Source organism: Zootoca vivipara, chromosome 3 (genome assembly GCF_965207765.1).
Source record: "Zootoca vivipara chromosome 3, rZooViv2.hap1.1, whole genome shotgun sequence".
Classification (NCBI taxonomy): Eukaryota; Metazoa; Chordata; class Lepidosauria; order Squamata; family Lacertidae; genus Zootoca; species Zootoca vivipara.
The window spans coordinates 58,345,068-58,361,366 of record NC_142586.1 but is presented as its reverse complement, the minus strand read 5'-3'; the positions used below and the strand labels follow the sequence as shown (position 1 = coordinate 58,361,366).

The window sequence follows — 16,299 nt, the reverse complement described above, 5'->3', positions numbered from 1 at the left end:
AGTATAGCACAGCTGCTGACTTTGCAGCATTGGAAGAAAAGGGTGGTTCAGCGTGATAGTGCATTCTCAAACCTAGCCAGCATTTAAGGAAAGTAAAATAAACCCCATTACAAAGTAGATTGCCCTGCAGATTGCCCTTCAGATGACCATTCACTCCTCCCTTCCCTCTCTCCAGACATGCAGTTTCTGTCTATCCAAACGAACATGGCAAATGGCATTCTGGGCATGTCGGTCTGTTCGGTGCTCTCTCCTAGCACTTCTTAATTTTCCCTTTCTAACCTCTCTCATCACTCACAACAGCTTTTCACAATCCCCCCTCCCAGCCCCCATGCTTTCTCCTCACATACTAGTTGCTTATTTTCTGTTATAGAAAAAAGAATGTCATACTAAAATTGCAGATTTTTCTGGCCTATCCTTAAACAAAAAAGGCTGGTGGTGGAGGAGAAATTTCACTCTAGGATTACAGAATGGCTAGGATTGTATATCATGCTGGTGGAAATGATGGAGAGGATAAGAAAAAGTGGAAGAAAGTCCTAATAAAAAGCAGCATATAGGTGTTGGTATAATGGCTGGAATGATTAGGATTGTATGACATTTGTCCAAATGGCCATTCAATAATGCATGCTTTTGGTAAGGCATCTATTGTATGTGACACCAACTTTTTCCTTTTGGGGGAAGAACCCTCAAAATTATGTATTTGTTATTTAAATTTATATCCCACCTTTTCAGATAGTGATAAAATAAAACAATCGCATAACGTATGAAACACACATATAAAACAAACAAAGAAACAACAAATATGGACAGATATCCCTATTTGCTTCAGGGCACAGGGTTAGATTTGTGCAAGCCGCTGCCCAATTAAGTTCACACATACTTATGGATAATTTTAAATTTTATATATGTTAACTGGATTGATATTTAGCATGATATAGCAATATATAATTAGTTTTTATAAAAAAATTAAAAAACCCAAAGTCCATTAAATCAGCTTTATATCCTCTATAATTTATTTACAGGAATTCTTAGAACTTTGAGTCTGCCTAACTTTTCGTCCCCTTCTTTGGTCTCCTTTCTTGGCATGGTGTGCTGGCTGTATTCACCCCTGTCTCATCTTAATAATACAGGTGCTCATTATTCTGAAGCATCCTGGTCAAACGGCTTACTTTCTTCTGGTTTGCATGACACATAAGCTATAATGTGGCTTACCAAGACTCTGAAAATTCAGGCTCCTGGAGAGAAGCTTGCAGCCGCTTTGCCCCTGCTATGTATTTTTTTTTGCTCCTACTACATGCTGGGCTACACCAAGCTTACACTTGGCATATTGTCTGAAACAGGGCCTGTGGTTAAAACCTTCTCCTCCTTAACCATGAGCTGTAACCAAGGTTTGTTCATGCAAACCAGAACTTAGTAGCCAAATGCTCTTTTTAAACAGATTTGCTTTTATAAAGCCCAAATATGGGTAGGCATGTCAATGCTTCTCCATCATTTCCCCATATTTCATCCAGGCTTACTGCATCACCTTTATTGTAAGCGCAATGAGATGGACATGGATATCTCATTGTATTTATTTATTGCCATTTCATTCAGATTTGTCTCATTAAAATGCTGTTTGTTTGGCTGAATGAATAATGATGGCAACTTGACATTATATCATTTTGTGCACATTCTTTGAGTCACCTACAAAAGTTCCCTGAAAGTCCTTCCTGTTTGTTAAAGGTGCCATTTGATAGGGGAAAAAACCTATTACTCTGGTATACTTTTCCCTCTAGAGGACTAGGAAGTTGCATTTCTGCATGTGGGCTGTCAATTAGCATTATTTCCATTTGTTTTAGATCCAGACAGGCGATCTGTTTCAACAATGAACCTTTCGAAACATGTTGATCCAGTCATTAACAAGCGACTCTCCTCCTCATCTGCAACATTACTAAATTCTCCAGACAGAGGTACAGTTTTTTTTAAAGGAACAACTGAAAGGAAAGAGCTAAAATGTTCTGTAAAACCTCAGCAACTATTAAAGGCACTTTATTTACATTGCAAAGAGGAAAGAAAAAAGCTTCCAACACAAGACCATATTTTGGAAAGAAAAAACACCACATATCTGAAATATTGAAACTTGCCTGAATCGGTACACTTAGCAAGTGCTAAAAGCAGTGCTTCTGTCAGGTTTTTTAGTAAATGAATTGAAAACTAAAGAACCCGCTCATCTATCTCTCCATACTGCATGGAATCCATTTTAATTTTTTGAACATCACCACTAGACCATACAGTACTCATTTGGTCATTTTATGTTTTTTTAAACCACTTAAAAACAAGTTATTGAATTTCTCCAGGGCATTCAAATAACTGGCTTAAGTTGGGTAAGAAACTGGATATTCAGTGACCCTGTGATCTTACACAGTGACTTGATTTGAAAGAGAAGCTTTATTCCAAATCATATTTCAGTCTTTCGGTCGGGGGTGCTTCTTTCATTTTAATGTTTTATTGGACATAGAACATAAAATGGGGTCTGTCTCATATGTTCGTTGCTTAGAAACCGATAGATGAAATATACTATCTCAGTGTTAACCAAAAATATCCAGAGTATTGTAATCTGGTTTGTTGCAGAAACCCATTTTTAAAATATAGGTTGATATATATATTTTAAAAGGTTATCAATTATTTTCAGACAGTATTGTGAAACTGGTTGGAAGGTCTAATATGTTTGGTAAACCCAGGCTGCAATCCTAAACACCCTTACCTGGGAGTAAGTACCATTAAATTCAGTGGGACTTGCTTTGGGTAAACCTGCGTAGGATTGTTCTGATTATGTCTTTACAATCTGTGGGGTTTGCTTTCAGTATTTGTGTGTGCTTTTCTGCATGTATGGCAATATATGTGTCCCCATGCTGTGTTGTATGCCAGGCTGACAGTTCATATGCTGTAGCTTTGAAACATTGTCAAAGAGTGACTGGTCTGGCTGTAACAACAACCTTTTAGGTATCAAAGCACAATTTCTCAAGAAATTGTTCTTACACAAGAAAAATACTGTACTTTATTTCTTTTCTATATTAATGCACAGAAACATTCAAAGATCACCGCCCCCCCCAAAAAAGTTAACTCTTCTCTTTAAGAAAAAGAGTTTGTTTAAGATTTATGATAAAATGAATTGGAAGTAAAGCCAGAAAAGAGATACACACTTCCTATTTATTGCAAGTGGTGTTTGTAGATAAGTGTGCCCGTTTTCAAATCACGAATTGAGCTTTGGCAGGAGTGGTTGTAATCACATGTGCTTTGCTCCTGAAAAGCGCTCTCCTTAAACTTACTTTCCCAGTTCCCCAATACATCCATTCCATGACAATTTAGACTTCTGTATGTTCAGGCAGAAGTGTTCATGTAACATTTAAGTGAATGTGGAAACCTTGTTTTGCTGTGAAAATGCAGAGTGATTTTCAAAGTTGATTCTTGTCCTACCAAACTTGGTCCTTTAGATTCCCAGCTTCAGTTGTTGGAGCATGAAAGGGTTCTGAAGAGCTACCTGGGTGTCATTAAGAGTGCTACCAGCTAGGTTTCTTCATATTATCAGAGATTATAGCTCTCATAGCCGTGGTGGCATTGCCTTTGAGAATGCTTTGACAGGAACTATACCAGTGGTGGGTGGAGCCAGAAGCAAAAGTGGGTGGAGTCTCAGATGTATTTTCCCCTGTATGTACAGTAGTACAGCTAGTTTGTCTCATATACCTCTCTCTATCTTGGATTTGTTATCAGAATTCAAGGACACATTCCATCCTGGCAAAAACTATCAGGGTGCAAAGCAGAGCTAGAAAGGGGTGCAGCCTGTGGAGGATTCCATGGGCCAGGTAGAGACGTCTAAAGCAGACATAGGCAAACTCGGCCCTCCAGATGTTTTGGGACTACAATTCCCATCATCCATGACCACTGCTCCTGTTAGCTAGGGATCATGGGAGTTGTAGTCTCAAAACATCTGGAGGGCCGAGTTTGCCTATGCCTGGTCTGTATTTGGCCACAATGCCTGAGGTTCCCCATCTCTGATCTAGAGCAGTGAGCTAGGCCACTGTGAGAGCTAACTCTCCACTCCCCCCCCCCATTGCTGCATCCTTGTGCACTACTTGACAAGCCGCCTTTGAATCTGAGTCTCAAAAGCAGTTTTCCTTCTGACGTGACATGACGTGACACTGGTATTAAGTGGAGGAAAACTATGTATGGAAAAGCTCTTCTGTAGTCCTAAATTGCATTTTTGGATCATGGCTTTAAATATGAATTGGAGCCAAGTGTCATATTTGCCTTTTAAATACAAGCATCTTTTGAGATATCTGAAGAATTAATTGCAATTTTAAGGACTATCAATTATGTATTCCCCCTAAAGGGTCAGATTGTCATCTATCTTCTCTCCCTCCATTACACAAATGTATGGCTGGCAGAGCTATGCAAAAGACTTCCAGTTTTTTCCAATTTGCCACTACATCTGCTGCATCTGCTCCTAAATTGGTAGAGCATGAGACTCTTAATCTCAGGGTCGTAGGTTCGAGCCCCATGTTGGGCAAAAGATTCCTGCATTACAGGGGGTTGGACTGGATGATCCTTGTGGCCCCTTCCAGCTCTACAATTTTATGATTCTAACACAAGAAGAGCCTGGCTAGACCAGGCCGACACTAGTCCAGTATCCTGTTGCTCACAGTGGCATACCAGATGGCTGTAGGTAGCCCACAAGCAGTACATGAATACAACAGGAGCAAGCTTGCTTATGAGCTTCAGCAGCTGATGTTCTGAGGCGTACTCCCCCTAATCCTGGAGGGGGTACACAGCCATTGTGACTAGTAGCCATGGATACTTTCTTCCATGAATTTCTCCAACGCCTTTTTTAAACCATGCAAGTTGGTAACCATCATGTCTTCAAGCAGTGCATTCCATATTTAAGTATGTGCGCTGTGAAAAAGTAATTGCTTTTGTCTGTCCTGAATCCTTGCATCATTCAGCTTCATTGGATGATCATTCTGGTATTATGTGAGAGGAAGAAAAGGTCTATTGAGCCACATTTTCTGTGTTTGTGTGTGTATCTACTGTATCTTTATGTGTGCTCCACTGTATTTTTATGTGTGCACCCTTGGTCCTCTGCTCTTGTGGCTGTGCGGCATCTATGGTGTAGAACGAAAACCTGATTCCTGTGGCTCACCAGATGTTGTCGTATGTCAGTGCTCAGCAGGGCAGTCTCGAGCAGGTTGGCCGCCCTGGCGCTGAGGGGCGGAGATCGCTCCGGCACCCCCGCCCTCACTGGGCGCAGCATGGTTTTCGTGCGGCTTTGCACTGCGCCACCGGGGGTCTATCTAGAGCCAGCCCTGGTGCTCAGGGATGTTGCGAGTTGTGATCAATGAACATCTGGAGAGCCAGCAGTTCCCCACCCTTGTTCCCCAAAATTGCATTGTCTCACAAATTAGACTCCAGATGGCCCTTAGCTAGGCCAGTTTCAGGACCTAAGCTGTGATGTTCAAAAGCATGGCTATAAAACTAGGACATTTTATTAAATTTTTCTCTACAGATCCTGCACCTAACAAAGACTCCCAGCTCAAAAATATGAGTCCTATCTTATGCATGTTTACTCAGAAGTAAATTCCCTATGCATAATAAATAGTACTAGTTTTTTGAACACACACACACACACACTCCAGTTACTTAGCTCCATGATGATTTCACAACAGGATTAGTAGAAAAAACATATTGTACATCAAATGAAAAATAGCTCTCTGAACCAACTGCAGGGCTGTAGCCAAACTGGCTTTGTTTTTAGATTGCATGGGTGGACTCAGCACATCGGCTCTCCACAAACCCCACACATAGTGTAATCTGTGCCTGTCCAGGAGGTGATCCATATTGAGATCAACATAAATTGTACTGTCTGCAAAGCCCAAGGTTCTTTGAAAGCACAGGTTCTGCAACCTGATATAAGTCATATCAAAGAGGCCATTTGAGCTTTTGTCCAGCAACACCAAACAGGAACTACTGAAAGTGGCAACTTTGTCCTTGCCATTTAGCTGGTTGGTGACAACTTTCCAAGTAAACAGTTGTCTATACCCACCATCCATTTGGACCACCCTAAGTAGTTTTAAAGCTATGGTTTTCCCAGTAGTGATGTATGGAAGTGAGAGCTGGACCATAAAGAAGGCTGATTGCCGAAGAATTGATGCTTTTGAATTATGGTGCTGGAGGAGACTCTTGAGAGTCCCATGGACTGCTAGAAGATCAAACCTATCCATTCTTAAGGAAATCAGCCCTGAGTGCTCCCTGGAAGGACAGATCGTGAAGCTCAGGCTCCAATACTTTGGCCACCTCATGAGAAGAGAAGAATCCTTGGAAAAGACCCTGATGTTGGGAAAGATTGAGGGCACTAGGAGAAGGGGACGACAGAGGACAAGATGGTTGGACAGTGTTCTCGAAGCTACGAACATGAGTTTGACCAAACTGCGGGAGGCAGTGCAAGACAGGAGTGCCTGGCGTGCTCTGGTCCATGGGGTCACGAAGAGTCGGACACAACTAAACAACAACAACAACAAGTAGTTTTACACTAATGGATGCATTAAGGTTGACAGGGACAGGCCACATACTTTGCATGCAGAGGGTTCCTGGGGCAATACCTGCATTCCAGGTAGGGCTAGGTAAGACTCCTGTCTAAAACCCTGGCTGAAAATATTTAGCTAGATGGACTAATAGAGACAGATGGGTTCAGTACAAGGTAGTTTCATATGCTCTGTATATGTAGCCGTTTCCATGTGACACAAAATTATCCATTGTTAATTGTACTTAGAAGGACCAATTGAAATAATAGGATTTCCACGTTTCAGTGGGTCTACTCTGTCTCTATCACACATTGTCTCTTATGCATGCAATAGAGTACAACTATTTTAATTGCTCAGAAAGCTGTTTGTTAAAAGTATAAAATGCTAGCATACTTCTGCACGATTGCATTTTGCATTTAATTTTTCAGTTATTTCTCTAGTAGGTAAAGGAGAATGTGGCCTTTAGCTTCACTGTTGGCTTCCACAGTGCACATAAATCAGATGGGTAAAAAATAAATAAATCAAATAGCTCAGTCTCTTTGCTCTAAAACATAAAATATCTGTTCAAAACATTTTACTGGGGATGTAGCATACATTTCAGTTAGACCTGAATCCTGAGTTCATAAATATTCTGGTGCTGTTTACAAAATCTGAATAGTTACTGATGTTTTTTGAAAAGTTATTTTCCAGAGTTACATTTAGGCCATTTCTTTCATTTACCTGTTTAGACCAATTTTAACAGTAAATAGTGTAGTTGTAGTATAACAATAACAAAGTGCAATTTCCTTTCTAAAATCTGTTATGAACATATATTCACTAAATATCATGAGGACGATAAAATACTTTCCCACTTTAAGCAACGTATTGGGTTTAGATTTCTGACATAAGTAAATTTTCTATTTGATAGGGAAAAATTGATACTTTTTTAAATTTTATTTTATTGCACAGCTGTTTGATAAGCCAACCCAAGAGAATTACTCTTAATTGTTGTAGCATGAGCCCTCGGGTCAATGAAAATAAACAGGATCTCGAGACCTCCTTTTTCTGAAGAAATTATGCAGCACCTAGCTAAGTGTCCTTCCCTTTTTCATAGTGCCTACATGGGGCTAAATTTAACTGATTCCTGCTGAAACCTCTTCATGGCTATGCTTAGGATAAAGTACCACAATGCATTTGAACTTTTCTTCCTTTTTGTTACAGTGCTTTGGAGTCAAAATTGTTCACCTTCCAAATAGTTTCACTTTGATTGCCCAGTGGAAAAATATCTCTGCTCTTTTCTTTATTGATCTTCAGCTGGTAGAAGCTGATGTGGGGTGTTTTTCATTAAAATTGTTTAGATATGGGGCAAATGGGCTTGCTAATTTCATTCATCAACATATAACTTTGTAATATCCTACCACTTTTCTCCTAGACATATACAGCATTTGTGTGTGTTCTGTCACCACATATATTCAGAACCTATTTCTGCAAAACTTTAGATTCAATTCTGTCTAACCTGTTCTAGGCACGGAAGCTCTGACCCAGTTTGTACGTTAATCTTCCTGTCCAACACGCTTATGTTATTACTAACCAGTACTGGAGGAACTGGATGTTGTGATATTTCTGATCTTGGGAAGAAGCTGCAATATTCTACTTTTCTTCTCTGACATTACATTGCTGGCAGGAGGAAAGCACCAGGAATGACAGGAGGGTGTTACCACCATGCACCTTTCTCTTAGTGCATGAGGACCTGCGTGCACAGAACAGATATGTGTGCATAGCCCACCACCACACACCGGTCTCTAATTTTGGCCTAGAACTGTGTTGATAGCAAATTTTACAGAAGCATCTAAAATGTTCATGATAGCAAGTGAAGTTGTGCAGTTTATTTTGCTTTTCTGAAAAATTGGGGAGGGGGATGTACAAATGCATTATGTTGTTAACTTGGCAATTAGCTTTTACAACTTTTTCTAGTTGCTGATATATAACAGGGCGGACTTTACCGTACTTTTATTATTTATCAATATTGAACCACTGCAGAACTGGGAGAAACAAATGATTAGAAAAATAATCAGTTCCGTAACGTATTGCATTCAAGTTTTCCAAGGCAAATTTGTAGGGGAGAAATTCTTCCCATGCCTACTGATTATGACTTGCAAATCCCCCCCTCATTTTTCCCTCTACTTCCAGTTTCAGAGTCTGACTTGAGAGAAAAATGGACTAAAATGCTCCCCCACACTCAGTTTCACACATGCATTCGTGGTAAAGGGAAAATGCAAGGTTCCAAGCCCTCAGTTTGCCTCCAAGCATGTGTTTCTATCTTAAGTTTCAAGGTGCTGATACAGAAGAAGCAGGAGGCAGGGAAATGAAAGGGCAGCAAGAGCAATACTGTGTTTCTCCAAAAATAAGACACCGCCTTATATTTATTTTTCCTAAAAAAGCAAAACAAAAAAAACACAGTGGCTTATTTTCAGGGGATGTCTTATTTTTTTTTATTAAGTATGGTACAGTTTAACCTACAAGGCTTATTTTCGGGGTATGGCTTATTTTCAGAGAAACACGGCACAGTAGTACTCAGCAATGTTTCTGCCTTGAATCTTTCAATTATTTCCCCTCCCTTGAACTTGTACTTTGCTAGTGAACAGTTTATTGAAGTGAATGTGTGTGTACAAAGTGGCAGAGAATGAAATCTGCTGACTTTCATAGCAGGCAGAGAAAAGTGGTGCCCGGAACAGCTCAATGGGGGGGAAACAATGCAAATGGTATTCTTCAAGATTTTACTGCAATGCCTCCCTTCCCCCCCCCTCTGCATTTTTAAGATTCAAGTTTTAATGGCCACAGATGTGCCTTAATGGGGGCATACATAGTATATTTTGTACTTTATGTAATCTGTCTGGACATGGTTCTATTAACGAAAAACCTTTTGCAGCAGTTTATTACATAAGAGCATTTATACAGGCAGCGTACCATGAATGTGAGAAAATATTTCTTCTGCAACTCCATTTTTCCCGGGGTGATAAAATTGAAGCAGAATAGGGCATGATGTGTAAGTGGGGAGGAGCATTCAAGTTCCTTCCAGGAAAAGTTTGAGGTGTGGTTGGTGCTTCAGGGTCGGATGAAGTCTAAGTTGCACTTGGAAACAAGGGCTACTGAAGTTAAGTTGTGATTAACTTGTCCCCTTGGTTTCAATCAGACCCGTGTTTAGCTAACTTAATCTGGGTCCACTTATATAATGCTTTTATCTGTCTGTTTCTCTGTGAATGCATACCAGTTTCAGAAGAGATTACTTCTTTCTCCGCATTGGAAGAATTGTTTCTCCATGTGAAAAGCGTGACATAACCATCTGAAAAATGGACTTTGAAGCAATTCTAGTGTGTCATGAAGCCCTGTGTTAGGCGAGAAGCAGATTGATGAAGCTTATTGGGCAAGCTTTCACACTTTCTGCCACTACTTGTTGCAGATTGAAAGGAAACATGTGCATCTCCTTCTTGTGGAAAATCATGCAATGCTTGCAGAACATGTGCATCTCCCATGTGTTTTCCTTTTGTACATTGAAAGAAGCAACAGAAATGGAGGCAGTTGCATTTCAAAGCTTCTTGGAGTGTGTGAAACAGGCCGTGGTAAATGTTTTCTTTGTGAGAGCTGATAAATAAAAGACATGAGCAACGGTAGTGATGGTGCATGGAAATAATTTTTAAAAAACCTTTTGCAATGAGCCACTCTATATGCTTCACATCTATTGCTCATCAGAGCACTGTGATATATGTCAACAATTTATTGAAAAGGTGTGTTGACAATAAAAGGTGAAATAGAAATAATTCCATAAAAAGTAAATGGAGTGAGGGGTCTGTAGCTGTTTAATGTTTGTCATAAAAATATTCTTGCCAGGGGGCAGTGGTTTAAAAGCCACTCTGTAGGGTACCTGCTCATCTGTGGAAGGCATGTGATCTAACATCTTGCTTATATGGTGACACTCAGCTCGACGCCTGCAGCTAAGTCCATGGGAGAGCAGCGTTGTTAGCAGACTACTGACACCAACACATTCATTCTTGGCCAGAAGTAAAAGTGCAGCCACCTTGTCAGGAGATGCAGGTAAAATGAAAAACATTATAGAACTAATTCCTCTATTCAGTTGTGTTTCTTCTTCTTCTTCTTCTTCTTCTTCTTCTTCTTCTTCTTCTTCTTCTTCTTCTTCTTCTTCTTCTTCTTCTTCTGCTGCTGCTGCTGCTGCTGCTTCTGCTTCTGCTTCTGCTTCTGCTTCTGCTTCTGCTTCTGCTTCTGCTTCTGCTTCTGCTTCTGCTTCTGCTACTACAGTGGTACCTCGTGTTATGTACTGTCCCCCATACGAATGCTGCAGGTTACGCGCTCCGCTAACCCGGAAGTAGATGCCCCTTGTTGATGTGAGTGGAAGTCGTGCTCTGGCAGCACGGCAGCAGTGGGAGGCGCCATTAGAGAAAGCGTGCCTCATGTTACGAGCGGTTTCCTGTTGCGAACGGACCTCTGGAATGGATTAAGAACGTAACACGAGGTACCACTGTATATCTCTGCAAGCCTGTTTTAAAATGAACTTTGTCCAAGGTTCATAATGTATAGTTGATTTGTCCATAGATGGAATTAACTTGACTTTTCTTTAAAAGGATCCAGTTGCCAGTAGAATGTGGCATTTCTTCATTAGCAGGAACTTGCTCCCACAGCCATATGTTAGCTTTTAGCCTATCCAATAAGATGTGTGTGTGTTCTAGAGGTTATTAAGGAGTGGTTTTGCAGAAATCGAGGACATTGACGCCCCTAAGATATTAAGGGGCCCCATACCATTTACTTGTGGGCCTGAGTCCCACTGACTTTCAGTGGAAAGTGAGAACCTTTCCCTGACTTGTGTCCTTAGTCATTAAATAGGGAGCATTTAGTAGAGACTATTTTGTCTAGTTCTGCCTCAGGGTTGGGGAATCTTTGGCCATTCCAGTGTTGTTGGACTATTGGCTATGGGGCTGATGCCTGTCCAGCAACAACTGGTGGGCCACTTGTTCCCCATACATGATATACTGGATTAAGATAGATATAGAGAGAATGAAAACATGATTAGTGAGATAAATATTTCTGTGAGAGAGTTTGTGAAAGAGAGCCTTGTTTACATATTACTTATTTGCTCAGCATCCCTACCTCATGAACCCAGTGCTTGAGAACAGAAATGCATAGAAAATGAATGCGTCTGTGTTACAAAATCTTAAAGTACAAATGACCTCAAATTGTTCCCCAGTGTGTCAGCCATAATTTCTATCCCAAGGTCATCCTTAAATCTTCCCTTGTTGCTCTACATTAATAATTTGCCAGGGGATAAAAAGAAGAGGCATCAAACTGAAACACACACACACACACAGTGAATTAAGTCCTAAGAGATTTGAGGAAAAGTCATGTGTGTTTGATACAAAATCCAGTGTGTCAAATGAATGGTGACACTTCCTGTTCTCTCATTATATCAGTTTGGAAATGATTAATTTCACAGCTTATATAATAAGAGTTAATGTAGGCCTTTGGTAGGGGATTTTGGTACTATATTACAACCTCTTTTGAATACGTAAGTATTCCCAGGCGCTTACAACTTCATTTCAAAAAAAGGAGTCTAGCAGGCATGGGAGAATAGAATGTGAAATATTTACTCTAGCTGAGGACCATTGGCTTTTTAGAGGAAGATTAATGCATACATACAGTAAAAAACATTTAGGGTAGATGGTAGATAGGCAATCCATATCTTTCTATAGAGAGAAATATGTTACAAGCCAAGCAGTGTTTGCCTTATCCATACAAGAAAAAGTTATCTATATTTGCCTTGTCCTTAAACTTTCTAGCCTATGCATTGAGACTCGCCACCCCACTTCCATCCCCCAAAACAAACCCACATACTGGTATAGTATTTAAAAAATCCAAGAAACAAAGTCTAATTCAGTAGTATAAACGTGGTGGTGAAACACTTGGCATATTCCCATTCTTAATGTCTCTGAAGGTATCCAAGGATGATCACATGATCTTTCTAGTTTGAGAGTGTCTCTTTTTCTCTCTGTATTAATATCTTCTTTCCTTTCTTCCTCCTTCATTCATTCCTTCTTCCTGTTCCTGTTTCCTTCTCTTGACTTTCCTTTTACCTTTTTGGTTTTGTATATATTATGTAAAAAAAATATGTAACATTAAAAAACTTCCCATACCCTAGTCATCCCCATTTGTCCTCGTTCAGCATCTTGCAGCCCCATCAGCCCTCTCTCCTTCAAGGCCGTAAGCTGTCGGAATCCAGCAGACAGAGCAAAACTCTTTGGCACGACACCTGATGTTAGACGTAGGAGGACTACACATTCAGCAGGGGTAAGTAAGCTCATTAGTTATGAATAGGCTTATAGCTGTGGTGACGCGAAGCTACAGAAATGATAGACTACATACTCATCAGCAGGGCCGTCTCAAGCCGGTCGGGTGCCCTGGCGCCGTGGCACGGAGATCGCTCCGGCGCTCTCGCCCTGGTGGGCAGGCGCAGCGCCACCGAGACTACCCCTAGAGCCAGGCCTGCTCATCAGAGAATATGGGTTTGGTAGACAACAAGACGATTAATGGAATATGAAGTTTTAAACAGCTGAGGTTTTTTCTCTCAATAAGCAAATGCTTATTTCCAGATACTATCAAACACCAGATACTATCAAATTTAATAGTAAAGGCTGGCTTTCTTTGTGTGCTATCTCTTTTCCCATGCAAAATGTGTACAAAGTACAGTACTGCTTATCGAATCACATGGTGATGTGGCTGATTGAACCTCTTTGTCAAATTTTAGATGAGCAGAAAAGAAAAGGAAAAGGTCCTTTCATTGTCTAACCCACCTGGCAAAAAAAGATCACGTTCACCTGCTACCTTCAGAAGCAAATCAGCTGCTTGGTAAGTAATTGGCTGACCGTCTGTGCATCGTTTTAAGTGCTGTTTTCAGCCAGCATTTGCTAGAAAAATAGAATGTACATAGAAATTGAAAGAAAGTAAGTTAGAGGAGCAGCCCTACTCTGATTTTGCACCCACTCACCTCTGGATTACCAGGAAGGCCTTCTTTAACCACTTGACCCTGGAGAATATTGGAACAGACTGTGATATCACACCAGACTGGGACACTCTGTCTCTTATGTAGGCAGAGGACGATAATGTGTGCACATACTGAAGTGGACATACTTCCCACAGTCTGCTAAACAAGCAGCTGGCATCTGTATGAAAGTACAGAGAGGAAGACATTTCACACCACATGATAGCTACCCTGTAGCTAAGAAAATGCCAACTACTAATCTGCCTTGTTTTGCACTCTGTTTTTTTAAAATTATATTTATTGTCATTTTCAATTTAAAATTTCCATTCATATCATTATCTCCATATCACCATATAACCAATCATCAAAAAAGAAAAGAAGTCCAAAAAAGACAGAAAAAAGCAAAAATACAAGAAAAAAGCAGGCAAAAAGCAAAAACAAGAGAAAAAAAATACCAATCTATTCTTTATCACATCATCATAACATTGACTTCCCCGCTCCTCCCTTCCCGAGCCTAATTATAACCCCTATTTAGCAATTTTCTAATTAAATTCAAATCTCTCCAATTATTCACCAAAAAAAATATTCTAACTTATACAATTTAGCATTCTAACATATACAATTCTTTAAACCTCTAATTACACCCTTTAGCCTCTTAAAATTTCACTAAAATTATTCTGACGTATCAAAACAAATATTCTTTCCCTCCAATTACGATTTTAAAAACCTAATGTCCCCCCTCCTCCACCGGATGACTTTCCCCTGGATATCCCAATCAGCTCATGTGTTCAGTCCAAATCCAAACCATTTAATCCGTCCCTTTGTTTACAATTCCTCTCAACCCACTCCATCTCTCACCCACTTCAGCCCAGCTTCTTCGCTCCACCAACCCCTCTGCCATCCCCAGTCCAGTTGTTCCTTTTTCTTAGCCTCCCAATTAACCTGTTCTTCACCTGGTTCTTGCCTCCCCTCTCTCACTAGGGAGGTTTGAACCCAGGCCTCCACTTCGGTCTTTGGCACAGCTTGATTATTTTTTCCAGGAACCTGCTCTCCCTCTCTCACTGGGAGACACAGGTCCTGGGAGTCTCTATCCGATACAGTTCTATTGTTATAACTCATGTCCCGTGCAGCCTCTCCCACCGGCTGCACTTCGTTCGAAGTCTGTAACTCCTCTCGGACTTCTTGTCTTGAAAAATTGAAGTTTTTGTTTTCTAAAGTTTCAGTCTGTGCATCAGTGCTGTCAGCGGAGAGGGGTTGGCATAGGTTTTCAATGCATAACTTTGTAAGTCTCGTATATTCTTTAACTCCCCGCATCACCTCTTGCACTTTTTCCCACACACTTTGCATCTCTTTCTCACCCAACATGTCTGCTTATTTTGACTATCGCCGTCCTTTGTCTTCTCAAATTACAATATGGTGCATAGGCTGTTGTGCCTGAGAGTAAGTCCTTCTTTGGCTGGCCGGTACATCCAGGCTCCTGTCACCCCGCTACCGGAGAGTTTGTTCTTATTTGTATCCAAAATTTGTGGAGATCCAAATTAAGAATCACTCACCTCCCCTTGGCTCCGCTACCACTGGGGAGGGGTTCAAATTGCTTTTTAGCAAAGTCCAGAGTCCTGTTCCAGTGTTATGGCTGCAGGCTCTGCAATTGCTTGATGGTATCTCGGTAGGGGGGGGAACGACCTCCGTTTTCTTTTAAATTCCCCTCCCATATCCCAATTCCTTCCAGATTGTGAAATTTCTTTACTTACAAGTCCAAATTTCTTTCTTTGGAGGTATCTAGCGCGCGTTGTCACCGGCACGGAGCTTACCGCCTCAGAGGTAGCGAAAAGACCCAAGGCTCCGTCCCACTCTGCCTGCGCACGTCATCCCCCAAAAAGGGGGTTGTCGGGCGGCGAACGGGGCTCAAAGGAGCTCGGCTGGGTACCCACGTCCCCGAAAAGCCAAATTCGGGGGTTCTCAGGGTGGCCACTTTGCTCGAGCGGCTCTACCCCCCCTCTGAGGCGCCGGGAACCTCGGAGCCCGAAAATTCCCCTCCGGCTTCCAATGGCGCCAGACCGGAAGTCGCCTTGTTTTGCACTCTAGGACCATTGTACAGCTAACAAATGTTTGAAGAAACACCCTGATGTTTAATGATATGGCAGTACAGTAATTCTTTTATGGCAGCGTACAGATAATTTTATAAATTTATAAACACACACATACACACACACACACACACACACAGCTCAGGATCCAAAGAGTTCATTTACACACATCAGAGTTGTTGTTGTTGTTGTTGTTGTTGTTGTTGTTGTTGTTTTGTTGCATGTTGCTGTTGCATGTTTTGTTATGTCCAGTGGGGTTTGTAACTCCCCACCTCCACGCTGAACAGCCCATGCCATATCACAGATTGCTCTTGAGAGTAGTCTTTAGTTCCAAGTGCTTTGCCGTGAGACACTGGCTTTTTTTTTGAAAAATGCCTGTTTGGTATGTACAGCTACTTACAGAAGTGCTTGTTTCTGGGCCACAGGGAGTTTCTCATACTAGAGAACTCTCTGTTGAGGCAGGACACAGTGGTCCATCTCGTTCGTTACTGTCTCCATTGATTGGCAGCTGCTCTCCAGGGTTTCAGACTCAGCTCTCTCTGGAGATGCCAATGATTGAACCTAGGACCTTTTGCATGGAAATTCCCAGAGTTACAATAACCCAGTGTTTCTCAACCTTTTTTGGGCCACGGCACAC

The 16,299-nt window shown here is 41.1% G+C and overlaps 1 protein-coding gene across 4 annotated transcripts in view; it reads left to right on the top strand.

Annotated features, from left to right (window-relative positions):
- The window catches only part of MAP7 (microtubule associated protein 7), a 104,421-nt gene that overhangs the window by 75,845 nt on the left and 12,277 nt on the right, over nucleotides 1–16,299 (top strand). For all 4 annotated transcript variants that reach the window (XM_060272709.2, XM_060272710.2, XM_060272711.2 and 1 more), the window contains exons 6-9: nucleotides 1,836–1,946; nucleotides 10,509–10,622; nucleotides 12,760–12,884; nucleotides 13,342–13,442. In XM_060272709.2, the coding sequence (XP_060128692.2) occupies nucleotides 1,836–1,946; nucleotides 10,509–10,622; nucleotides 12,760–12,884; nucleotides 13,342–13,442 (451 nt within the window). The remainder of the gene's footprint in view (nucleotides 1–1,835; nucleotides 1,947–10,508; nucleotides 10,623–12,759; nucleotides 12,885–13,341; nucleotides 13,443–16,299) is intronic.